Source organism: Brienomyrus brachyistius, chromosome 4 (assembly GCF_023856365.1).
Source record: "Brienomyrus brachyistius isolate T26 chromosome 4, BBRACH_0.4, whole genome shotgun sequence".
NCBI classification, from domain to species: domain Eukaryota; kingdom Metazoa; phylum Chordata; class Actinopteri; order Osteoglossiformes; family Mormyridae; genus Brienomyrus; species Brienomyrus brachyistius.
In genome coordinates, this window is record NC_064536.1 from 25,943,922 (window position 1) to 25,971,216 (window position 27,295).

A 27,295-nucleotide genomic window follows, 5' to 3' on the forward strand; every position below is an offset into this window, starting at 1 on the left:
CAGTCATGTGACTCCACCCTGAAAGATAAACATCTCAAACTATTTGGTCATCTGGTCATTAAGACTGATCCTGTGTTGCATGACAATAAAGAGGAAGCATATCATATACACCCCCCTGCTGGGGCAAAGCTCACCTCACTTTGTGTTTATGGGGGAGCCATTTAAACTCTTTCGGTAGAATTTTTTATAATGACACCTCAGTAACTTCCTAATGTAGAGGTGTTTATAATATGCCTCCATCTGATTTTGCAGCCTCATCATAACCAGCTAATTAGCTGCAGTGAATTAAATCAGGATGATTTGGAATTCTGCAGGAATGTGGATTCTGGGGCTCTATCCTGGCTGCCTGTCATACTTCACAAAATGTTCATACTTCATAAAAAAGCATTCTCATATAAATGTTAGTAACTATCATTTAAGGCTACTGTCTTAGTTAAAGAAGTAGAAATAACAGCAAACATGTCTGCCACTTCTCTGCAGAGCCTTGACGACGACTCATTATGAAAGATGCAGAAACTGTTAAGAAAATACAGTTGAAACCAAAAGTTTACATACACTGTATAAAAAGACATATAACTTTTTTTTTCTTACTGTCTGATATTAAATCATACAAAACCCTTTCAGTTTTAGGCCCGTTCGGATTCCCAAAATAATTTATATTTGCTAAGTACTAAAAAAATCTCTAAAAAATTCTCTCACACATTATCTTGACATTTAGCAAATATAAATTATTTTGGGAATCCAAACGGGCCTAACACTGAAAGGGAAAAAAAGAAAAAAAAAGTTCTATGTCTTTTTATACAGTGTATGTAAACTTTTGGTTTCAACTGTAGCTTCCAATGATTCAGGGTGTTTGTGGTTGATGCTCTGCGTGTATGTGTGTGTGTGTGTGTGTGTGTGTGTGTGATCTCCTTCCTTCCCTCTCTACCAGGCCCCTCTTTAATGCACTGACACATTCAGAATGAGGACAGACAGTCGGTTTATTACAGCCAGATAGCAACAGATATAGCTAAAAGGCAGAATCGACACCCCAGAAATGGCTCCTCTCCTCTTCCTCGTTTTTATAGGGTCACCAGGTAAAGCTTCGCATTTTCTTAATTTTCTCTTGAATGATAAAAAAGAAAACTGATATTTTCCAAAAATTTTGGTGTGTTCTTGTCTTGCATTATACTTTTTACTTGGAAAGTAACACAATAATTGTAACAAAAACTTTGCTATTGATCATAACTCATGTCAGAAAGTACCATGTTTGATGGCTGACATTCTTGACCTCCTAAATTTACTTTTTTCATAAATAAATGTAAGTCTGTCTGAACACCTGCAAACCTCTGCAGAGGACGCTGCAAACGCCATGGTTTATGTCACAGTTTTGATGGTGAATCTTCATCGAATTGAATACTTTCTATCCAATCAGAGTGATCTGTTTGTAGTGGTTGTTTTAATTTAGTGCATGTAGTTCTGCCAACTTAGCGACTTTTTCGCCAGATCTAGCGACTTTTCGGACCCCTTTAGTGACTTTTTTTTGAAAAAGCACCTAACGACAATTCTAGCAACATTTTTGACAAACCTTAGTTACTTTCTGTACAACGTTGTCGTCAATATGGAAGTGAGCTGAGCTTCCTGTTGCTACGTCCAGCCCCACCTCCCAGAGGGAGAGATCTCTGGGGCAGTTCTCTTCTGGGAAGGCTGTCTACAAGGTTTAGGAGTGTGTTTATGGGAATTTTTGACCATTCTTCCAGGAGAACATTTGTGAGGTCAGGCACTGATTTTGGATGAGAAGGTCTGACTCACAGTCTCCTCCCTAATTCATCCCAAAGGTGTTCTGTCAAGTTGAGGTCAGGGTTCTGTGCAGGCCAGTCAAGTTCCTCCACATCAGACTCGCTCATCCATGTCCCTATGGACCTTGCTTTGTGCACTGGTACACAGTCATGTTGGAACAGGAAGGGACCATCCCCAAACTGTTCCCACGAAGTTTTGAATGCTGCAGCATTAAGAGTTCCTTTCACTTGAACTAAGGGGCCAAGCCCAACCCCAGAAAAACAACCCCACACCATAATCCCCCCTCCACCAAACTTTACACTTGGCACAACGCAGTCAGGTAAGTACCGTTCTCCTGGAAACCACCAAACCCAGACTCATCCATCGGATTGCCAGACAAAGAAGCGTGATTCGTCACTCCAGAGAACACGTCTCCACTGCTTTAGGGTCCAGTGGGAGTGTGCTTTACACCACTGCATCCAACTGCATAGCACTTGGTGATATAAGGCTTGGACGCAACTGCTTGTCCATGGAAACCCATTCCATGAAGTTCTCTACGCAATGTACTTGAGCTAATCTGAAGGCCACGTGAACTTTGGAGGTCTGTAGCTATTGACTCTTGTAGGATTACAAATTTATAAAATGTTAAATCTAGCTTCCAACGTAATAGTACACAAACTGAACAAGTTATGTACATTGGGTTTTACATTTTGAGGTAAAATTGGTGACATTCTAAGACGATCAAGTCTTGTACCCCAGGTGTCAGAGACATTAACCTTTTGTCTTTATGTACTTCCTGACCACTGGGTAGGGTCCCACAGTCAATGGGAATGCTAATCTCAAGGCCAGGCTGTGCCTTTGTCTCTATGAGAATGTAAAGGTTTGGGTGATACTGTCAGGCTGATTAGATTAGCACCTATGCATTTGAAAGCCACTGTTATGCTGAGGAGATCAGGGCTGGGGAACTTCCGTTAGCAGGCTGACTCCTGTACTAGACTATGCTTTGTGTAGGTGGTCTCCACCTCTTTGTATCCTCCCCCTCTTGTAAAGTATAAACTCTCCAGAGCTGAGTTTTTTAGTCAGACTTGGATGACTACAGCGACGCTCGGCGAGTTCTCAATAAAGAGTAACTTCTGCTTGAATGATATCCCAACGTCTCCTGGTCTCTGAAAAAGTTCCCAACACTCTGCAGACAGTTGGCGACTTCTGCACACTGTGCGCCTTAGCATGCGTTGTTCCCAGCTCTGTGATTTTACGTGACCTATCACTTCAGGGCTGAGTTGCTGTTGTTCCCAATCACTTCTGTTTTGTTATAATACCACTAACAGTTGACCGTGGAATATTTAGTAGTGAGGAAATTTCACCAATGGACTTATAGCACAGGTGGCATCCTATCACGGTACCATGCTTGAATTCACTGAGCTCCTCAGAGTGACCCATTCTTTCACAAATGTTTGTAGATGCAGTCTGCATGCCTACGTGCTTGATTTTATACACCTGTGGCTATGGAAGTGATTGGAACATCTGACTTGAATTATTTGGATTTTTGGCAATATTGTGTATATCAACACAAATCTTTCTAGAAGTCAGACAAACACTCGCTTTGGTACATGAGCATAACAACATAAACTAAGAGCCTGGATGACATGGCTATGCTAAGGATTCTTTTTGGATGTAGTTTGGCAATAACTGACCTCATCATCAGCCAGTTGAGGTCTGGTCACCTTCAGAGATTAGAGGAAACAGCCAACACCACTGGATTCCGAGCTGAGGTAAAAAGGTATAGGGATGCAGCAGGCATACACCTGTCTGAACAGTTGGTCTCCGCAGCAGTTGCAGTTCTTTCACTCCCTCACTCAAATGCAGTAGAATGACTGTTCAGCCAAATGGGTGCAGTCAGAAGCAAACTAAGAAATCAATGATCGAGAATAGAAATCAGATCAAACAACCATTTGCAGTTTTGTTCCATTTGTAAATATGGCCATAGTTCATGTGTATGACCTTTAAATTAAAATAGCCAGTTACAGAGCCATAAAAAACCTGACCTAGAGCACATAATTACATATCTATTTATTATTAACAGTTCATAACATATCCTGTGCATTTGCTATATCAGCCAAACTTTGTTCTTTTGCAAATACATGTTTTTTTCCTGGAAAATATGCACATAACTTAAAAGGTAACTGCAACTTGAAATGGTTTCGTGTGTATGTTAATAGCCTGTGATTTTCCAGTGATTGTTCTATAGTACAGTGGTAAATAATATAAACATAAATATAATAGGTAATCATAAATGAAATACTTTGAAATTTATTCAAATACAATACCATATATGAATATTGGGTACAGAGGAGGAGAAAAGTGAACAGAATGTGGTGGCACTTGGATGAACGTGAATATGACGTGATGATGCCATCGACCTTCAAATTAGCCTGTGATGTCATCTAGCGACATCTAGCGACTTTCTGGGTATAGCTCAGCTACTTCTTAGAAATAGTTGGCAGCACTGAATGCGTGTTTGCGGTCAATCAGCTGTTCGGTCAGAATAGCTTTGTTTGTTGTCTGTGCCATGTTTTGTAGTTGTTGTCCAACCATTAATGTAAAGAAGAATGCATTCCAGCTGGTTTCATGAAAGCCTTACTAAATGGGGAGGAACGTCCTTACTGCATTTTGTGCGGAGAGGTACTAAGTAACGAGAGTTTTAAAATGAACAAATTACATCGTCACATTCAAACAAAAATAAGCACTGGATGTTTTTCTCAGTAAATATATTTCTAATGGGGCTATTGACATGAAATATACATCAGATGTTGGTAACAATCCAAGTAATCCACACATAGATTGAAATGTATTTTTATAAAGGCTTTCATACCAAGTTCGATAAATTTGCGCTGATACGACTTTTTATTGTTTTTATTGAGAGTATTCGATTTCTGCAATTTTTGGATGCGTTAATAAAAGCAATGACCAATTGGATGTCAGTTTCTATATGTCACCATTTTTGAATAGAAAGAAAACCTTTTACAGACACTCTATTTACGCATGAGATACGTTCCGAACGACCGTTCGTAACTTGAAATGTTCGTAAGTCATTATTCAACATAATTTTAAGGGTATACGCAAATACAAAGAACTAGGATGCAGGGAGTACGCACGCTATACTCGGCCATTGGCCTGGGGGTGGTATTAAGCTGTGCAGATGTGACGGATGCCTGGATCCGTCAGAAAGGCTTCGATCTCAGTAGACACAAATTGGGGCCCATTATCCTTCGTAATAGCCAGAGGAAGTTCCCATCGAGCAAAGAGGGCGTCTAAAAAGTCAGTGAGTACCCGTGCCGTGACAGTGCCAGTGGAGACCACTTCAGGCCACTTAGAGTGGAGATCATACATCACAAGGAGGAACCGCTGCTGGTGTGGAACTCCATGTAGTTCCCCACAGGTATCCAGTTGGAGATGTTCCCAAGGATGGGTGGACCAAACCAGAGGTTGCAGAGGGGGTGGCGCAGGTGAGCCCATTTGCCCGCTCATAAGGCAGGCTGCACAATCCCTAACTAGATTTTCTATGTCCCTATCAATGCCGGGCCACCATACTAGGTCCCTACAACGTGGTTTGACATGTACAATGCCCAAATGGCCTTCATGTGCCATGCTAAGAACACGGGCCTGAAGGCTGCTTGGCACCACTGTGACAGCTCCACGAGCTACGCAGTGCTCATTCCAACATGAAAGCTCATCCCTGACCCTGTGGTAAGGGGTCACCTCAGCAGAGACTTCAGTCGGCCAGCCTGTGCGAATGTATGTACGAAGCTGAGGAAGGACTGGGTCTGGTTCTGAGGCCAGCCGGAGTTCATCAACGGAGACAGCTGCCTTCAGTGGTGTGTGCATCATCTGGCTGAGGTCTGGTTCCTGAGAGATGGAGTCAGGTGCTGCAGGATACTGGGTGTAGCGGGACAGCAGGTCTGCCACAACGTTATCACAACCTGGGGTAAAACCGGGTGAAATTGTACTGCTGAAGTCGCTCAGACCACCGGTAAAATCATAGTGGTTTGCATCCTGTACCAGTTGTTGCAAGCAAGGCTGTCAGGGCCTGGTGGTCAGTGGCGCAGTGTAAATGCGCTGCCATAAAGATACATGTGCCACCGCCCACAGGCCCAGACACAGGCTAGAGCCTCACGTTCGTCCACAGAATATCTTTGTTTGGGAGGCAAAAGCAATGGGCTGGTCCACTCCATCCTGCAGCTGTGACAGTACAGCTCCAACTGCCACAGCTGAGGCATCACAAATGACAGAGGTGGAGCATGAGAGGGAAAAGTGTTCCAGGATAGGAGGTGATGTGAGATGGGACTTCAGGAGCTGGAAAGGCCAGGAAATGTTCTTTTGTTTTCATGCTGTTCATTGTCAGCTTATTGACCCTCCAAAACTCCAAGCTGACAGTTTCAAGATCGTATCTCTGTAGGCAGAGTCGTTCCTTTCACCGTGGTGTCATCAGCATGTTTGATGACGGTATTCTCTGTGTGGGCTGGACTGCAGTCATGGGTGTAGAGGGCAAACAGCAGTGGACTGAGCAGGCAGCCTTGTGGAGAACCGGTGCTGAGTGAGCGAGCGGTGGTTGGTGAGAAAGTCCTTCATCAAGGCGCAGGAGAGTTGGGGGAGTTTTGGGGAGCCCCAAGTCAGAGAGGTTACTGACTAGAAGCAGCTCAGCTCCTCTGCCAGCAAGCCCCCCCAGTCCATGGATGTTGATTTGCAGCTCTTGTGCTTGGTGATGTTCTGCTATGCACTGGGTGAGATGAAAGTCGTCTGTGATGGAAAGTTTTAGCTGGAAACCGATGTCTAGTAAATCTTGTAGCATTGATTTCCACAGCTGCACGCAAACATACTAAGCAGGGTTCCATAAGGAGGGGGTTGAGTGGGCACCATTTTTTGCTACCATTTGTAGGCCTCTCCCCACTAAGGACCCCTGAATAGGGCTGCTAAGTCACACCGGGGTCTTCTGAGAGCAGCTGCCACTGAACCCCAGCTGCTAGTGACCAATACCCTGTACTACTGACAATCAGGGGTCTGACTAGCGGCTTCCAGTGCATTCAAACCGGCCCCCATCACCTGACACCCAATCGCCGCTAGACTATCTGAGGTTGGCTCCAGATGTTTATCACCAGGGTAAATATTGGTGATCTGCACAGTGAGATGCCTTAGAGTGCCACAGGGGGTGTGTGTTTCCCAGTAGCACCTGTTGGCTGAGACGGGCCCATTTCGAGTGACAAGAGGTTGGCCCAAGACGACTGGTAGCCCTGCCCAGCTGCAGACAGCTGCCGGTTCCTCGGTCTGTCGAGTTCCGCCTGCATGCACTGCCCCCACCCCATTTCTCTCAGGGTTTTCCCCTTAGCCTTTGGTCGTCCCAGACAGCCCACAAGGCAGTGAGGCAGTGGCTGTCAGCATGCTGCTGTGGACCACTGCAGCTGTCTCGCTCTGTGGTGATATCCGCAATTATCTGGTGGATCCGGACTTGGTGCAGACCAGCGTACAGCCTTTCACTGTGTAGGGAGTCAGATCTCCTCCATTCTATTCTCCAGGATCCTAATTCTGGAAAGAAGTAGGCTGGGAAGTGGTGTGGCTTTGGGACCAGATTAAATTACATTCTATGACTGACTATCTCTGATTTCTTCTAGTTATCAACCTTGTAGGAAGTTCCAAAGTGAAAACATTTGAAAAATTAACAGCACTAGTGGGAGGATCCATCAGCATCCCGTGTTTCTATGGTCAGGAGCATAAAGACGGTGTGAAATCCTGGTGTAAAGGGAAAGACGCATCATCCTGCAGCACAGAGACCCGCAGTGACTCCCCACCGGCCATGAACAGGGTGTCCATCGCTGATGATCCCCAGAACTTAGTCTTCATTGTGACCATGAGGAAGCTGCAGCACTCGGATTCTGGCTCTTATTGGTGTTGTGTGGATGATGGATGCAGAAGATCTGAGGATTCCTCTGGGAAACTGGAGCTGGTGGTTTCTACTGGTAAGCTGTTTGATCTTTTTCTTATTAATAGCTCACTCATTGGTAGCACATTAATGATAATGTGATGTGATGTGATGTGAGAGGTGGTTCATTATTTCCTCTGTTTATCTTTCACTCTGTCCCAGCATCTCTGCTTTACATATAACAAAGAATGTTCAAATACTGATTCTCAAAATCAGATCTGATCATTTTCCATTAAACACCCAGGTCTGAAATCATTTTCATTTGTCTGTATTGTAATTTATCCTCTATATTCAGTTTTACTGAAAGCAGGCCTGTCCAAAGGTTTATGAAAGAGCCATTTTCCCACTGCGTCCTAACTGCTTAAATTGACAATAATTTGTTGTGTGGAATGAAACTGGTCATAAATAGTGTAAATATCTCTTAACACCCATTTCCTGTTAAAATAAGCTCTGAGGGCCCATTGTACCTTGGAATGAAAATGGTAATTTATGTGCAGTTTAATGATGCATCAGGACTTTGCTGTCCCTGCCCTGTCAGGCTGGGCTGTTCGATGCCTGTATATGTCTGTGTGAACATGTGTCCTTCCTTCCATTCATTCGCTCACTCCCTGCTGCTGCCATAATCCCCATATGTGACCTGCCCAGCTCTGTTATTTTACATTGTTAATGCTTCATTTTGCATGAATTGTCCCCATAGAAGTTCAGAGTGTGAGGACCGTGAGCTGGGTGTCTGCAGAGAGAGGAGGATCTGTCACCATCCCATGTTACTATCATGAAGCTTATGAATCTGGAGTGAAATCCTGGTGTAAAGGAGATGGATGGGATTCCTGCTCCAGAACTGCACAATCAGACAGGACACAGGATGGAGGGAAAGTGTCAGTCTCTGAAAAGCGTGACCAAAGGGTGTTTTATGTGACCATGAGAGACCTGCAGGAGGGGGATTCTGGGAATTATTGGTGTGAGGTGAAGATTGGTGAGACATATGAAAAAGCATTTCTGCCCCTGATGGTACAAGAAGGTAAATGTTCATTTTTCTCAAATTATATTCATAAGAAAAATGTCATGTGTTAATTAATTAATACAGAGTTGGTTGTATTCAGCAGTATATACCCTCCATGCAGGCTGTGAGTGTTGATTGCGACCTCCTTGTGTGCTGTGTATATGTGTACCTGCTGTGCACTGTGACCAAGATATGCAGCTGGAAGGGGACTGAATGCATTTCCAGTGAAACAGACGACTTTATGACTAAATAATTGATTTTATTCCAGCTAATGTCGCTACAAGAAAGTCTAAAGTGGTGACATTCAAGACGTTAACAGGAGAAATAGGAGGATCCATCACCATCCCGTGTTTCTATGGTCAGGAGCATAAAAACGCAGTGAAATCCTGGTGTAAAGGGGACAGTGTGAGATCCTGCAGCAATGAGACACGCAGTGACTCCCCACTGGCCATGAACAGGGTGTTCATCACTGATGATCACCAGAACTTAGTCTTCATTGTGACCATGAGGAACCTGCAGCAGTCAGATTCTGGGAATTACTGGTGTGCTGTGGGTGGTGGTCAGGGGAGACCTGAGGATTCCTCTGGTAGACTGACCTTTACAGTCCGTGCCGGTAAGCTCATTTAACCTTTTCTCTGTGTTTATATCTCTGTCATTTCACACATGTTTCATGATGAGTGGTTCCAAAGCACTTATGAAACTGGGATTAAGTTGTTTTACAACATCTATTACAACTTTAGTGTTCCTTACTGCACTGCAGGACACATATTCCAAATTTATTGAAAGAAGCTGTAACACAGACATGGATGCAGTGGTTTGGGTCCTGTTGGTTTGCACAGCCAACAGGGCAGAGAGTACGCTGAGTGGATGGACAGAGGAGGCACTGTGCCACACACTGGCAGGCCAGTTCGGGTGAAGTGAGGGCTGGGTGGATGGACAGAGGAGGCACAGGCACAGTTCCTGCACCCCAGACTGATTGTACCTGTCTGACTTCATAATCAGTGCTATTATACCCACATGTAACTGCTCAGACTCTATTAATATGTGTCCCTAACCCTCCCCCATTCATATTTTGTCCCCATAGATGTTACGACTGTGAGGACTGTGAGCTGGGTCTCCGCAGAGAGAGGAGGATCTGTCACCATCCCATGTTACTATAATAAATATTATAATTCTGCAATGAAATTCTGGAGTAGAGGAGATGAATGCAGCTCCATATTAGCACAGTCTAACCGGGAACAGAGTGGAGGGAAAGTGTCAATTACTGATGACCGTGACCAAACTGTATTTTATGTGACGATGAGGAACCTGCAGGAGGAGGATTCTGGGTATTACTCATGTTGTGTGGATGGCAGTTTCAAAGCCTCTCTGTCCCTGATAGTCCGGGAAGGTAAGCTGTTGTTAATGTAGATTTAGGACCTGACAGTCATGTATTGAATGTCCCAGTAAAGAATTTCATTGACGTGTTTCATTCAGGTCTACGTCAATACAGTCAGTGTCTGCAAAGCCTCCTTGGTGTTGATAGGAGCTTCCTTTGCATATATATCAATGTAAAAAGCAGTTGAGGTCTGGAACAAAAGCAGACTGTAGTGAATCAGACGCTGGCTGTTTAATACGCATCTCTGCACAATGTGATTATTCGTGTATTTACAGTTGCTGATGGTGCCACATTTTCAGTCTTCATTTATATTGAACTAATCCAGTGCTCTTCTACATGATCCTCAGTATTTAATGTGCCAACCCATCATACGACACTGAGAAATGCTGTTTCTTCTCCCCTTCCTTCGACATCCAATTCATCAGGACAGAACTCTACAGATTCCAGTGTAAGGTAAGACATGTATCCGGATAGATTCCTGGGGTCCAGCACTCTATAGGGGCCTCAAATGCTACAGTAAACACACACACGCAAGCACACACACACACACATGTAGGGTATACCTATCCTTATGGGGCCCGCTCATTCACTTCTATGGGAAAAATGCTAACGCTAATGTTGGAGAAAGCGTCAGGCTTTCCACTCCAACTCTGTACACACCATTAATTACGAGACAACACTTAGAGTTTTACTTGCACAAGGGTAACCACACTCTCTGCATGCTAGGCTACAAAGGAATGTGTTACAAAGGGTGGTTCCCCTTGGCACCTTTATTTATAGTCAATGGGGGGCAGGGGTCTTGGAGTGAGAACAAAGAAAGGACTGTGAGAGTAAGAAGAAGTTCTGGTTTTCCTTAGGTGGACAACTATTTAAACACGTGCTCAGGATACGTGTAAACTAATATAATCTAAAGTATAAGGTTAAAGGAAAACAAAATAACGTATATACATATTTAGACTCATTGCTGATTATACAGAAATGATAACAAATGATTACTAACAGTTTCTTCAACCTAACAGCTAACTATGACAACCTTAACCCCCACCCTGCCCTAACCATGACCATAAGTAACCAAGCAAGATACAAGAGTTTTTGCATTTTTAGTTTTTTTATAGCAGTCACCAATTTTTTATAAAATAGAGTTTTCCCTCTAAAGCAGATATTTATCACGTTGTTGTGTCCCCATAAAGATAGGTATACCCGCTCACACACACACACACACACACGCACACACATACACACACAAACACACACACACTCTCGCTTACTCATCACGTGGGCCCCCTTCCCCCCCCCCCCCCCAGGTGATCATTGTTGAAGGTGTTGTCAGGGGGCCCAGACATTATAGCTGCACTCCTGCATATATAGATGATATGTGATATATCTGTAAATCAGATACACCGGAAGAATCCTACATTTTGGTGTTTTCTCTGCCAGCTCTGCTGTGCTCATTTTGAATCGTCTGCAGTAGGAAACAGTCTTACGATACAGCGTGATGGAAGGGATGATCCCCAGTGTGGCTTGGTGACAACAAGCAAGGAATGACGGGAACAAAAGAGACAATGATTGGTGAAAACACAGGCCAGGGATTAACCAAGACCTAAACAGGCAATAACTACACAGAAGGAAAAACTCACACCAAACAGGTTTCTTGGGGAACAGGACAGGAAAATGCAGGAAGAAAATATAATACAGCACATACAAGCACGTAAAATGACCGACTGAGGAACAAGGGCAAGGGTAGGTATAAATATACACAGGCAATGAGGGCATGGCGAGGGACAGGTGTGGGCCATTACTAATAGCACAAAAGGAACTAGGAACTATGGGGAATAGGAGAGAGTAATCAACAAGCACTAAAGACTGACGCAATAGAAGAAACTAAGTGAATATGTGAAACAAAACATAGCTACAAAACTAGACACGGGCAGGGAAAAGCAGAAACAAAATATACAAAAATCAAGGAACAATACAAGAACGTAACTAGCATGGAGAAAACATGGGGAAGCCTGGTTCCAACAGTTCTAAGCCACACGTTCATCCCATTCAGCCATGCAGTGGCCCGAGGAGCAGGGGAACACAATCAGGACTGTGAAACACAGAAAGGAAAGGGAAGGCCAGCGAAACCTGCTGGGCATACAGGGAACCGACAGACACTGCAGCGACTGATCCTGACAAACAGTGAATGACATCAGAATTGTGGACTTAACTGTCATGCTGTCCTGTTTCAGAATTCCAGTATGGGAGGTGGAAATATCCTTGCATTTCTGTTCACCATTGTCTGAAATGTAAAACAGCATAACCTTAGATGTTTATGGGCTGCCTGTTACAGGAGTTATATAATTACTTTCTCTGTAGGTGATGTTTACAGGATTCTCTCTTTTTGCAGAATTGTTGTCAGTTGGTATTAAATGATCGTGTTCAGAATGAGCTGTATGATTATTCCATTTGTAATCCTTCTGTGGACAGATATATACCCTGCAGATATACATGATTACTGGGTGTTACTCATATAGAGAACTGTTAAAAATGAATTAGCCTAGGGTACCTTAAATCCGGATAATATGAAATCCATCTTATATATTTCCCCAGTGATCCCACACTGCCGTTCTCTGTGGGAATCTTAGCAGTGCTGCTGCTGTTGATCCTGCTGTTGCTCCTTGTTGTCATGATTCTGTGCAGAAGATCGGGTAAGAATGGCTGCTTTCGAAACTTTAATGAAAACCTCTGACTGCTATATGTAATGACTGTATAAGAAATAGAAATGAGTCCGTTTTTCCTAAATTACCACCTTTTTTTCTTTTTAGCAAAGACACAGGCCAGAAACAGGAACAGAGAAAACAAGGCTGCCCTCACTGTAAGTGTGTCTTGTAGTAGTAATGGCACCTGATTACAGTATCCATTTACATTGTGTGTCCTGTTTGTAAGCATAGAGTGTAACAGTAATCGTGCATGATTACAGTATCCATTTACATTGTGTGTCCTCTCTATAATTATACAGTGTAACAGTAATAGTATATGATTACAGTATCCATTTACTGTGTGTGTCCTGTTTGTAATCATACAGTGTAACAGTAATGGTGCATGATTACAGTATCCATTTACATTGTGTGTCCTCTCTATAATTATACAGTGTAACAGTAATAGTATATGATTACAGTATCCATTTACATTGTGTGTCCTCTTTGTAATCATACAGTATAACAGTAATAGTATATGATTACAGTATCCATTTACAGCATCTCTTCCCTCTCCAGCCCACTGCAGACCCTGGGGATGAAGTGACATACGTCTCAGTAACAGCAAAAGCTAGAAATACAGCACGTTCATCTACTCGGGTCATGCCATTAGACAACATGGTAAGAACCTGGCAAACTGAACATAAACTGAGCCCCATCCGTCCATCCATCCATCCATCCATCCATCAAGAGACATTATTTCTAACATAAACTGAGTTGCATGATGCTTGAGTTGCATGGTGATTGTGCCATAAATGAAAATCCATGCATTTAATTTGGGTTTCCGCTGCTTGAAACAGTGCTGCCACAGTCTTGAAGACAATGCAGCCTAGTAACAGTGCGTCCTTCCTTAGGCTGCTTAACACTCAGTGCTTACCTGGGCTGTCATTCCTAAGTGGTGTTGCTCATACTTCCCTGTGTAGTTTACGTCAGTCTGGAGGGTTAAGACTTGTGTCCACCAGGGGGCAGAGTGATACCTTTGTTTCTGGTCTTATTCTTTTATATGTGGTTGCGGCCTGAAATACCACAAGCTACCAAAGATAAATATTAATGATGTTCACGTATTTGCAAGAAGATAAACAAGGCATCATGTATTTCTGTTCAAAATAACATAATTTGTCACAATCCCATGACTGACAAACAGCAAAGATGCAAATCTGCAATATTATTTTCTATAAAGTGTAAAAACGTAATTGTCAAATTTTTACATCTCGGTTTTGGTAACGTTTATTGAAACACTATGTATAAACCAGAAAACAATGTAGCTGCTTGTAAAATGTGTGTTAGCATTTTGCAACGTCAGTCAATCAGTACAATGACCCCCCCTGCACAACTACAACCCCAAAGCTAAAAAGCATCTCTAGTTAAACTCAGACCTTCTGTCTGCTTCCCCAGGCTGCAGCAGATTCTGACGAGATCGTCTACAGCACCGTAGCTCGGCAAGAGAAAGTGGCAAGATGCCCCCAGCCCCCGCCAGGCAGGCCCTGAAATGATGGTGTTTGTCCTCACTGATGTAGAGAAAGAGAATATCAAAAACTGTTTCTGTTTTTATTCTGCATTTTATTATTATCAATACGAATAAAGTAGATTGTGATACATGATTCACATTGTTTTACTGATGTTTGACTGAAACAACTGAGTGACAGAGAAACGCCTCTGAATGATAGAGAAACGCCTCTGAGTGACAGAGAAATGCCTGTAAGTGACAGTCAGACGCCTCTGAGTGACAGATAAATGCCTGTAAGTGACAGTCAAACGCCTCTGAGTGCCAGAGAAACGCCTCTGAGTGCCAGAGAAACCCCTCTGAGTGACAGTAAAACGCCTCTGAGTGACAGAGAAACGCCTCTGAGTGACAGTGAAACCCCTCTGAGTGACAGTAAAACGCCTCTGAGTGACAGTGAAACGCCTCTGAGTGACAGAGAAACGCCTCTGAGTGACAGTGAAACCCCTTACACCTTCCTGACGCCAGGCCCAGGATGCTTACGTCAATTGTAACCCAGGTATATTCTTGTCACCTGTAAAAAAAATAAAATAAATAATTTGTATTGAATTCATTTAAATTTATGTTAGAATATATTAATGAATATGTTGTATAAATACAAAATAATTTATAAAAAATAATGCAGCAAATAAAATAATAATAATAATAATAATAATAATAAATAAGTGAGTTAACTTTAACCTTAATCTCCCCACTGGAGCGGGGAAGTAGGGGATGGTAGAGGGGGGGAATCTATCAATTAGTGCACCTCTAACTTTGTACAACACTAATACAATAATTTAATTACAACGTAATAAAATCCTGTTATTTTGACGTATTGGGGGCCATTTTGCAATCAATAATGTAAAAATGCCAAACTTATGGTAAAGGTTAGGGCTGGGTAGGGGTTAGGGTCATCATGTTGGGATTAGAATTTTCCCCGTAGAAATAAATGGAGAGTCCCCACAAATATAATTACAAAGCCGTGTGTGTGGGAAGGGGGGTGAGGTATATGTGTGTATGTGCACATCCCTGCACGACATACGCAAAATAAATTAATTCCATTTTGCACTGTTTGAAGTTTCCATATCTTAAGTACTAATTGATAATACATGTGTAAACTAATGTCCTTGTGTTCTTCATTAGAAACACCTGTAGCAGCATCTCCACCAAGTGTTGCTGCCGACGACACCCCCCTCCCTCCACAGACCCTGTTGACTGGCCGTCAGCTCTGACAGACAGAATCCGGGTGTGGCTGGTTTGCAAAGAACCAAGTGAGGTACCACATAACTCTGTTTTCCCAAGAAATGAGAGTAATGTAAGAAATGGCCACCCCCAGTATTACAGCAAGACATTGGTAAGTGGTGAAAAAAAATCCTAGAAAGTGGTTGGTCTATTTCAAAAGAAACAACAGCCTCTTCTACTTCTGCCGCAAAGTAATTTGCATTTGGGACAGGGACGCTCTGCTGCTGTGCACTGAGTACACTCTGCAAATAAAAGCAAACTTATCTTCTGAGAGAAGTCTCAGGTATTTTCTTTGTCCATCAAACTGTGTTCAGAAAGGGAGAACAAAGTGGAGGATTTGGTCTTCCACATCAGTAGGTACATGTGTTTTGTGCTACAAGCAGAACAAGAGACTTTTTACCTTGGCAAACCGCTTCAGTATCCCATCCTTAAACATAAAAATAAAATATGTACATTTTAATGTGTGATGCAACTGGATTATATTACAGTATATAGGAGGAACTGGCATATGTTACGTGACCTAAGACCAATGAGAGAACTTCATCAATATTTTATTTATCAAATAAAGTAGTCCTGACTTGCCTCTGTCTTCCATGTCGTGTTCCTGCTTGGCCAGCAGATGTCGCTACTGGCCATCCAGCGTCATCCTCTTGGTTACATTACCCCAGCTGCATTCCATCACTTCTGATTAGTCAGTTGCATTGATCCACACCTGTCCCTCATGTAGCCTCGTTATTATGGTATATTCATTCCTGTTCGTGCCTAACCCCTCAGTTTGGTCAGTGTCAGTAGTTGTGGCTGTTAGTGTTGCTCAGTTCTCCTTTGTTTCTATTACTTTGCTGCTTACCTCCTCCTGTGTCCAGTTTACAAGTAAAACTCCTTCAGTTCACCCTGCAGCCATCATACACGCATATAGATTTAGTTATATAATTTTCTTTCAGTATATTAAATGGACATTGAAATTAAGAGATGAAATGAAAGTGAACGTGCTTTTGTACTGGGACAATAAACATTTGGAATGTTTCTGCAAAGTAACCTGGGTTACCACTCAATGGATATTCCACAGAATTGGGAAGAAGTTGATTCCTTTTCTTATTTACAACTTCTCCTGCTTTTGAGAATACACACTTACAGGGCAGGGATGCATAAAAACTGAAGTGCAAGCTGATGAGGGTGTGGATGAACATACTTCTGCATAGACCAGAATCTCAGTGGGTCCTCAGAACACAGTGTGCTGGGTTCACTGAGGTAACACTGCATCTCAACTGTGTTATTTCTTCCTACATATATTTGAAAAGTAAACTGTTCAAAGTTTCTGGGGGTGGTCTTTTAATCTTTCTATGACAAAAACTCCCTGAGTGTTTTAGATGGTTTGGCGAGATTTCTGATCCTGTGGGGGGTATCACTGACCCCAGGGGGTTAAGTTTAAGTAATGGATTTGAGATACACCCATATACAGTAGCAGATTGATGCATCTGATGTGAAATGTCCCAGTGTGGTTATACTCTGATAACAACCCTCATAGGAAACCTCTTGTCTAATCAGATTTCTTGGTCGGAAATAACTGTTGTATGAGCACCATTAATGCTCTGTAATTGTGCGGGTGGTCTATATGGGGAGTTATTATGGGGAAAACTGTTCAGCAGGCATTGTGTTCATCATTCGTAGGCAAGTGATCAACCTGTTCAGAATGTACATTGCTGTTCTTGTATAAAAATGAGGAAAAGTGTTATTAAGTGTTGTTAAGTGTTGTTAAGTGTTATTAGTCAGCAATACATAGATTTTCTTCGCTCGCTTAAGATTGGATTGGGGGAAATTTAGCCTATTCAATGTAATGAGTTTGAAACCTATGAAAGACTTATGGTTTGATTTGTGTCCATATTAGCAAACAGTTCTCTGTTAATACACACGTCTAAATATGCTTCCAAATCCAGATAAAGTGTTGGCTGGAAGAGAGATGGATGAAATGACTGCAAGCCTCAAAATAAGTTCCTGTGATCCAACACGAGATGGAATTTGGAAAGCTACACCATGATGACCGGAATCAGTCAGCTAGTTCATGAGGCAAACGATCACATGACTGGCCATAATCAGGCAGCCTTCGCGACCAATGTGTCATGTTTGCTGTAAGCCTGTAATAGTGCCCCATGATGTTCAGGGACCATCATTTCTACAGCTTTCAGACAGGAGCTGGGAACACTGAGGTCATCTCAATACCAAACAGAGGTACATTTTTAGAGATGATTTGGCTTTGAAGGGATATCAATGCACCTCGTGTCCATGTCCAAAGGCCCAGGGCTCATTGGTCCAGCTTTACATTCAGCTGGATGTCCTTTCCCTCCAGATTGGTGCAGAGGGCAGAGGGACAGACTCTGCTGTCATCACCCCCCAGTGCCTCATGCGACTGAGAGAAGCACCAGGTGTCAAACCACATCATCAAAATCAATAAAGCTTCATGTTCTGGTGGTTCTGTGACACCATGCAGGACCCTCTTTGCCTGGTGCCCTGTGCATCATGGGATAGTGAGCTTATGGAAGATGGATGGATAAAGGTGTACAGTGATGTCCAGCACCACAGTTAAATCAATTAACTGTACAATTAAATCAAGAGTGTGCAACTGCGCAAACGTTTACAGTATGAGACATGGTATAGCTATATAGATGTGCAAAATCACAGTACAGGGTGAGGGTTAAGAGTCAGTGAGTGTTCCTGACCTTATCGATGAGGCAGACTACGGTGGGGAAGAAACTGTCCCTATGGCGTGATGTTTTGGTTCCAATGGGCCGCAACCTTCTGCCAGAGGGGAGAGTCCGAAAGAGTTTGTGCCCAGGATGAGAGGAATCAGCCATAATCCTTCCTGCTCTTTTCAGTCCTGGACTCGTACAGGTCCTGCAAAGATGGAAGGTTGCAGCCGGTCGTCTTCTCGGTAGAGTGAATGATGCGCTGTACTGTAGTCTGCTCTTGTCCTTGGCAGTGGCAGCAGGTACCAGACGGTGATGGAGGTGGTGAGGATGGACTCAATGATGGTGTAAAAGTGCACCATCATAGTCTTTGGCAGGCTGAACTTCTTCAGCTGCCTCAGGAAGAATATCCTCTGTTGTGCTTTTTTGGTGAGAGATTTCATCTCCCACTTGAGGTCTTTGGTGATTGTGGCGCCCAGAAAGCGGAAGTACTCCACAGCGGTGACTGGTGAGCCAAGCAGCAAGATGGGAGGAGGTGGGGCAGAGCTTTTCCTGAAGTCCACAATCATCTCCACTGTCTTCAGGGTGTTCAGCTCAAGGTTGTTCCCTTTGCACCAGGACACCAGGTGATCAATCTCCTGTCTGTAGGCAGACATACCCATCAGAGATGAGTCCGACGAGGGTGGTGTCGTCTGCAAATTTTAGGAGCTTGACAGATGGGTGGGTGGAGGTGCAGCTGTTTGTGTAGAGGGAGAAAAGGAGAGGAGAAAGGAGGCAGCCTTGTGGAGATCCAGAGCTGATGGTCTGGGAGACTGAAAAATGTTGTTTCCTGTTGGTCAGGAAGTCAGTGGTCTATCTGCAGGAGGAGTCGGGCACACACAGGTCGGTGGGCTTGTCGTGCAAGAGGACCGGGATGATGGTGTTGAAGGCGAAGCTAAAATCCACAAAAAGCATTCTTCCGTAGGTTCCTGGGGAGTCGAGGTCCTGGAGGATGAAGTGAAGGGCCATGTTGACAGCATTATCTACAGATCTGTTGGCTCTTTAGGCAAACTGCATGGCGTTCAGCAGGTGGTCAGTGGTGGTTTTGAGGTGGCGGAGTACGAGGCCCTTAAAGGACTTCATAACTACAGGCATCAAAGCAATGGGGCTTTGACAAAACCATCTTAAGCTGCATCGCCTTCAGCAAAGCCTGCATACGCCCCTCTGTTCGGCTGTCAGCCACCTGCCTGCATTTCACTTCTGCTAAACTGTACAGAGAGCCGTGTTGGTAAGTGTGGGTCACCAGCTTCAAAGGGGGGAAAAAACTGCAAAAGCCAGCAGTGATAAAGTGTCAAACTTCACACCCGACCTCAAGTGACACGGCACATGTATTTTCAAGTACAACATACTGTAAATTTTCCATCACATACTTAGTTAGAATCTTTAACTTGTATTTTGAAATTTCTTCAGTGAAAAAATCCAACACAAACAAAAGCATTTTAAACAGAAAGACAAAAAATGGAAACAGCAGGGCAACAGAATGCATGGAAGAGTTTTTGCTCGAGTCACTTCCTCCTTCTCTCCATTGCAAACTTGGCATAATTACATCTTCTGGCCCTGCTGTCCTGTTCTCCCTGAAAAAGACACATTTACCTGGCTGAGCAGCAGGGGGCGCTGTGACACAGTGAGCACCGTTACCTCACTTCCTGTCTGCCTGTGTATCATTTGTATATTCTCTCTCTCTGTCTCCCCCAAAGACCTGCAGCTTAGCTGTCTGCTCTCTCCACATTCCCTGCTGTGTCTGTGTGTGTCTCTGGGTCCCTGTCCATCCCCTGCCCTCTGCTCCAGGTTCCTCCTGACCCCACACTGGATAACTGCTAATGGGGAACAGACAGTGCGTAATGTGACCCAAACCATGGTCAGTTACTACAGAGTGTCTGGATGAAACATTACTATAGTGAAACTGGGCAGCATGAGCATCGTAATGGTAAATAATCACACCTATATTAACTGAATATGATTCCTTTGTTTTCTGCTACACTTGTTAAACTTTGTTCGTTTACCTCTTTGTGTCATGGTTAAACTCTGTAGAGCTTCTATCTTCACCCCATCTGTCTTTGTTCCTGACACACAGACTCTTTAAAACTACATGGTTACGGTCTCTAGGAATGACATCATTGTTGCTCAAAACACAAACCGAACAATATTACACAGTATATAATCCAGTCTCAACATGATTGTTCTCATCATCCGGATTTAGTCTGAGATAAAAGGCCACGATTCAGCTACTTACTGCAGTAGCTCCATGTTCTCATCACAGCTACAATGGTGCAGATTAAGTAGATGAGGCCAACAGCAGTGTGCAGAGTGATGTGCAGAGCTCGCCCCCTAGTGGAAATAATCAGGAAGCTCAGTCTAAGCAGAATCAGTCTGTATGACAATAAGCCTCCTGTCAGAACACAATGCTGTGAAACATTGAATCAGCTATAGGAAATGTTAATGCAAAAAACAATGAGAAGTGTATAACCAAACATCATGAAATAAAACACTACATTCTTTGTAAGAAACAATGTTACACTCATATGTAATATATAATTATTCCTTGTTTATTGGGAAGGTCTCAAGCATCTAAAATTTGATTTTTTTCTATTTCCCAGAACAAAGAACAGACATATAAGCCTGATTTAGTTGAGTGACATAACTAAACAGCAAACACCAAAATGTAAGATTATTCCATTGTATCTGATTTACAGATATATCACATATCATCTATATATGCAGGGGGACAGCTACAAACTCTGGACCCCCTGACAGCACCTTCAACAATGATCACCTGGGGGGGGGGAAGGGGTCCCACGTGAGATAATGCTGAGTAGGCGAGTGTGTGTGTGTGTGTGTGTATAGATGTGCGTGTGTGTTTGTGTGTTTACTGTAGCATTTGAGGCCCCTATAAAGTGCTGGACCCCTGGAATCTATCCGGATATATGTCTTACGTTACACTGGAATCTGTAGAGTTCTGTCCTGATGAATTGGATGTCGAATGAAATGGAGAAGAAACAGCATTTCTCAGTGTCGTATGATGGTTCCATTCTGTCGTTTGTGTTGTCGGAACATGAATTTCTGTCAAGGATCATAAGAAACACCACTAGATTAGTTGAACATCAATGAAGACTGAGAATGTGGCACCAGCACTGAATGTAAATACACAAACAGATGGAGAGAGCAGGGATGCATAATGAACAGCCAGCGTCTGATTCAATACAGTCTGCTATTGGTTCATTGGTTCATTTAGACCAATAATCATTTTGATATCTGTCTTTTAGTGACAGCATTAAACTCTGCTTCTGATTGGTTGACGCTGAATGCAAAAACACCCTCTGACTTTATCAGAGTGTGACAGGCAGAAGCACATGGTCACCATGGACTCATTTAGTGTTAATCACAGCCCAGGAACAGCTCTCTCCCTCTGTGTGCCTCAGGGTCAAACAGAAGCACCTTCAGGAACCGACATCTTACCTTCCCGGACTATCAGGGGCATAAAGGCACGATGGCTTTGTGCTGCAGACGCCTCCACAGCACACCAGTAATAGTCAAAGTCCTCCTCCTGCAGGTCCCTCATGGTCACATTAAACACCATTTGGTCACGGTCATCAGAGACTGACACTGTCCCTCTACTCTGTTCCCCGTCTGACTCTGCTATTCTGGAGCAGGAATCCCATTCATATCCTCTGCACAGGTATTTGGTTTTATCTTTGGAATTTTGGTCATAGTAACATGGGATGGTGACAGATCCTCCTCTCAGTGCAGAAACCCAGCTCTCAGTCCACACACTCTGAGCATCTATGGGGAGAGAACATGAATGACGGAGCATCAAAAACATATAGTAATACAGAATGAATATGCTGGTAACTTATGACTGTAGCATCAGGGAGAAACAACCAAGTGAGATGAAACGTCCAGGTCAATAAAGGGTTAACCAGCCTGAGTAATATGCAGAAACTGGGGTCTGTTTAATACAGAGGCAAGGAATGTCAAAGAAAGATGTAGGAGAAGGTTTAAAACATGAATTTACTACAGGGATACATGCTTTTGAACCCTCATAATGAGCACCAGTTAAATTAATACGGGGTTAAATTACAATGACTTACTTGGAGTAACCAGGAAGCAGAGACTGTCAGACGTTTCCTTAGTCCCTCCTTCACGCACAGAACACCAATAATTTCCCCAATCTGACTGCTGCAGGTTCGTCATGGTAACTAGGAAGACTAAGTTATCGGGATCATCAGTGATGGTCTGTGTCGCTTTAGTAGCTGAGGTGCAGGATGGCCTGTTTCCTGATTTACACCAGTATTTAACACGGTTTTTATGCTCCTGACCATAGAAACACGGGATGGTGATGGATCCTCCCGTTTGTCCTCTTAAATAACTGAAGGTCTTCAGGGTGGAACTTCTCTCTTTAGCTTGTAGGAAAACAAACAGACAGTATTAGAATTATCATTGGAAAGTGTATGAATCACCCAGCTTCCATCTGCTTATCATACATACATCTGCACATGTACTATTGGGGGCCGTGTGTAAATGTCCAGGTATTCAGGCTCCTGTAGGAATATTTAAGATAAAAGAGGAGGCGTGAATCCTCCCGATGCAGCAGCCATCACCCCCAGCCAGGAGGCGTCAGGACGGCATTTCATTGTAAAAACAGGCAGCACCAGTCTGTCATTATGTCACCTGCACATGCACCACATGCTGATTCACTTTCGTTTGTTTATTTCTCATTAATATTGTTCACACTATTTTTACACTTCGTCTTGGTTATTGTCGTTTATGTTTCTATCTATAAATTTTATGTATTCTGCTGCTATATTTAATATTATCTTATTTTAGCCAGGAAACTCTGGAAATTGCATTTTTCTTGGAGCTGGGAAATTTATGGCATCACACGTTGCATTAATTTTAAAGCCATAACGTGTTACAGTCGACCTTTTCAGGAAAAAACCTCCATAAATATTTTCACCTTGGTCCCCTTGGCCAGCAAACCGAGAAACGAAACATCACTGTGAGATACGTGAGAGGCTGCCATAAATACGCTTGGCCTCTTCCAAACCACCCTGAAGGCTACATATATTTTATGCATCTATCCATCCATTTTCCAAACCGCTTATCCTACTGGGTCGCGGGGGGTCCGGATCCTATCCCGGAAGCAATGGGCACGAGGCAGGGAACAACCCAGGATGGGGGGCCAGCCCATGGCAGGGCACACTCACACACCATTCACTCACACATGCACTCCTACGGGCAATTTAGCAAGTCCAATTAGCCTCAGCATGTTTTTGGACTGTGGGGGGAAGCCGGAGTACCCGGAGGAAACCCCACGACGACATGGGGAGAACATGCAAACTCCACACACATGTGACCCAGGCGGCGACTCGAGCCCGGGTCCCAGAAGTGTGAGACAACAGTGCTAACCACCGAACCATCATGCCGTATTTTATACATTTTGAAGTTATTTTTGTGTGTCATCTGCGGATTTCGCAAAACTCCCAGAAAATTCCCATTTAATATTTTCTGCTGACGCTGCGTTACAACGAAACCGCCATTGGGAAAGTCAGGATGCGGAAGCGTCGACTGTATTATTTCTTTGGTCGCATCGACGCATGCAGTATTTTGTTACCCTGATGTGAAAACAGTGAGTATAGATTTTAATTATGCTGGTTGTAAACGTTAGAGTTTAAGTAGTTATGCTGCACATGGTCCCAGAATTCAGAGCTAAAATCAAACATTCAGTTACTGTCTTACAGGGAAGCTTAAGTTACCTTGTTTAATTATTTCGTTTTTAAAATGACCATACATAGGATAAAAATATCGTAATTTGCAGTATTTGTTTTATTGTAATCAAGGCTTATACCTTTAGCGGGTGTTGATTTTCTCTTTGTGTATCCATTTCATAAGTTCAACATTTTAGATCAATCACGTGGTCGGAATCGTTAGGGCACCAAACAGAAAAGCCATGAGGATTCAAAGGGATTAATAAAGAAACTGGGTTTCATTACCCGAAATAACATAAACTATCAATATCAAATCGGAACTAAAATACTAAAACTAACAAGACTAACACAGGGCAGGTGAGATTAATTAACATGGGTAGGGAAAACAGGCAACAGACGAAACTAATAATTCAATTAAGGGACAAGGAAAGACAGGATGGCCAGTGACCCCTGCTGGCCAAACAGGGAAGGGACACGAAAGACAACAAAGGTGCTGACCATGACAGAGATACAAATAACGACCAGCCTGGGCCATTTACACACACAAGGGGGAAACCCACTTAAAGAGCTATAACATTAACCCACGAAATCTAACTATGATTAAAAGTTCTCCCTTCACTTTGCAACCGCTTGGGCTCTCCCAATCAGCTGCGATCGCCGGTGTTCCTTGCCCCTCAGCTGGTTTTCCACAGGGTAGGAGCTCCCCAACCACTACAGTATAATGCAATGGCCTCTCTTATTGCCTCTGATCATCTGGCCGTTTCGAAAGCATTTTGAGCTTGTATTTACTTGCAAGTAGTATTTTTGTTGCAAATGTATAATCACAGGATTAATTAAACCATTAAACAAATGTTAGAATATGGGTCATTCTCACAAACTTTAAACATTTAAAAAAAAAAATAGAGCTGGTGTTGTGTTGAGCAATTTACATTACCTTAACTTTTCCGGTACATAAAAATTATGCAATTTATTGCTCTGATCTGATTATTTTTTTAACCAATTTCCCCAAAAATCTGAAATATGAAAATACATAAACTGTTCCTAAATCTTTCAGCTTTGCAACCGACAATCAGCTTTCAATTTGTATGACGAGATGTATATTATTATTCAGTTTTCTGTTAGTTTTATATATTTTTTCCTCATCTCAGTATCTTTTGCCCTGGATTTGTTGAAATACTTTTAGTTTATTACAGAAATAAATGGTAAGAAAACGAAACTGATTAATTACCCAGAGGCAAAATTCATAGTTTAGACAATTTGAGTCTGTCTGCAAATTAATTAAAAAAATTTGAGAAAATTTACATGTTACCCAAATGGGTTTGTGATAATGACCCATGTACTCACATTTGTGTTAATTCCACTTTAATTAGTGGCATCCTACATTAAAATATCGATGAATATAAGTTATAATATTAAATGTCAATCACAGAAAGCTGTGTGTTTAATTAATGTATTTTTTAAATTGATTCCCAGCCGTAATATGTATATAATTACTGCTTTCTACTGCTACTGTATGTTACTCCTAAAACAATTATTAATTTAAAATGTATTACAAATGAAGGTGTTTTTAGGAGGAAAAAGATTAAACATACCTGTAGAACTTAGAATGTATAATTTGTCAGAGATAATCTTACGCATCGAGCCATCAGACACAGCACACCAGTAATTGCCTTCATCCAACTTCTGCAGGTTCCTCATGGTCACAATGAAGACTAAGTTATAGGGATCATCAGTGATGGTCACCCTGTTGTTGACCCATAGCACATCGCTATGTATCACAGTGCTGCAGGGTGACTTGTCTTTCCCTTTACACCAGGATTTGACACTGTTTTTATACTGCTGACCATAGAAACACGGGACGCTGATGGATCCTCCTGCTGATCCTGTTAATGTCGTTTGTTTGGAGCTTCTTACAGGGACGACGGCTACAAGAAAAACAAATAACCTGTCAGTAATGTGCTACGGTCTTTGGAAAAGAAATTATATCATTAGACAGACAGATACCGTGTGGCTACTGCTGGTTTCTAGAACCAAGCCTGTCTTCTCATCCGCTTATGGGTTTTGGTCTGTATTTGGTAAATGTTGTTTCCTACATTATTCCTGACCTCTGCCAGTATGTCAACCTATGATTCTCAAATATCTGTATTTTGACATTTAGGTCAGATTACAATCTATTAAACTCTCTGAATCTGCATTGGGATCTCGTACCACTTTCATTACGGGATGATGTCAATTTCATTAGCATGTTATCTTGTCTGTGAGAATAAGGAAGTGTTTCATTTTGAATTCTTTAGAACTCACATCCCCATATGAGATAAATAATACCCACTGATATGTTCTGAATGCCAGAAGACAATGAAGGAGAGTATTTCATATGAATATTGTGTGAAAATATCCATACTAGCCATAGGGATCCCAAACAAGTGATTTTCATAAGGGATTTTGTTAGGTTGAAGAAACAGTTGTTAATCATTTCTGTATGATCAGCAATGAGTGTAAATATATATGTATACGTTATTTCTTATCTTCTAGCCACATACTCTTAGCTATTGTACTCTAAGTAGGTGGTTAACAGCTGCCTACTTAGATAAGAATCTCACTTCCCTCTCTTGCGCCCCCCATTGACTATAAATAAAGAAGCCAAGAGGAACCACCCTTTGTAACACATTCTGCTGTAGTTTGCATTGCAGAGAGTGTGGGTACCCTTGCAAGTAAAACTGTAACCTGTGTGTGTCTCATAAATGTGGAGTTGGGGTGGAAACGCCGGGCACTTTCCCCAACAGATTTATTTTTTAATCCACAAAATTTAGTTAGACCAGAATCTCACTGGCACAATATGGTACATTTACACTCTGATATCAGCTTTGTCAGTAATTGACTCATTTCTGCTCAGTGTCTGAGAGCTTCACTTGCTCAAAATAAAAATTTGTTATGATAATTTTTGAGTAAAACCTAAAACAGAGGATAATAGTGTTTCTAACATGATTATATATTCTCACATCAAAAGAAAGTAACTGAAAACAAAGCATTTTTCTTTTCTTTTTTGATACGTTAAACATAAAGTGAACAAAATGCCAAAATTTACCTGATAACACTTTAAAAGTGATGAAGAGGAGGAAGAGGAGGGGAGCCATGCCTGGGGTGTCGATTGTGGCCTTTAGCTGTATCTGTTTCTATCCATCTGTAATAAACTGACTGTCTGTCCTCATTCTGAATGTGTCAGTGCATTAAAGAGGGACCTGGCAGAGAGGGAAGGAAGGAGATCACACACACACACACACACACACACACACACAC

At 42.5% G+C, this 27,295-nt stretch overlaps 3 protein-coding genes across 5 annotated transcripts in view; 2 read left to right on the forward strand and 1 right to left on the reverse strand.

The window, feature by feature from the left end:
- The window catches only part of LOC125739888 (polymeric immunoglobulin receptor-like), a 117,971-nt gene that overhangs the window by 44,043 nt on the left and 46,633 nt on the right, over positions 1 to 27,295 (forward strand). The gene's annotated exons all lie outside the window — the stretch shown is intronic.
- On the forward strand, positions 786 to 14,514 carry LOC125739890 (polymeric immunoglobulin receptor-like). The gene is made up of 10 exons (XM_049010437.1): positions 786 to 1,076; positions 7,425 to 7,769; positions 8,430 to 8,750; positions 9,001 to 9,345; positions 9,817 to 10,122; positions 10,536 to 10,563; positions 12,703 to 12,800; positions 12,918 to 12,967; positions 13,368 to 13,469; positions 14,244 to 14,514. Exons 1-10 carry the CDS (start codon positions 1,037 to 1,039, stop codon positions 14,334 to 14,336), a joined length of 1,728 nt encoding a protein of 575 aa, XP_048866394.1. The 5' UTR covers positions 786 to 1,036; the 3' UTR covers positions 14,337 to 14,514.
- Positions 19,492 to 27,295, reverse strand: part of LOC125739891 (polymeric immunoglobulin receptor-like) — a 37,197-nt gene continuing 29,393 nt past the window's right edge. The window contains exons 7-8 of the mRNA XM_049010439.1: positions 20,527 to 20,621; positions 19,492 to 19,867 (exon numbers count right to left, since the gene is read on the reverse strand). Coding sequence (XP_048866396.1) covers positions 19,836 to 19,867; positions 20,527 to 20,621 — 127 coding nt within the window. The 3' untranslated portion in view covers positions 19,492 to 19,835. The remainder of the gene's footprint in view (positions 19,868 to 20,526; positions 20,622 to 27,295) is intronic.

Excerpts from the sequence above, each read along its gene's own strand:
- LOC125739890 (XM_049010437.1), top strand. The coding sequence starts at position 1,037 with ATGGCTCCTCTCCTCTTCCTCGTTTTTATAGGGTCACCAG. Across the intron at positions 10,564-12,702 it reads TCTACAGATTCCAGTGTAAG|TGATCCCACACTGCCGTTCT; the intron begins GTAAGACATGTA and ends ATATTTCCCCAG. Across the intron at positions 12,968-13,367 it reads AAAACAAGGCTGCCCTCACT|CCCACTGCAGACCCTGGGGA; the intron begins GTAAGTGTGTCT and ends TTCCCTCTCCAG.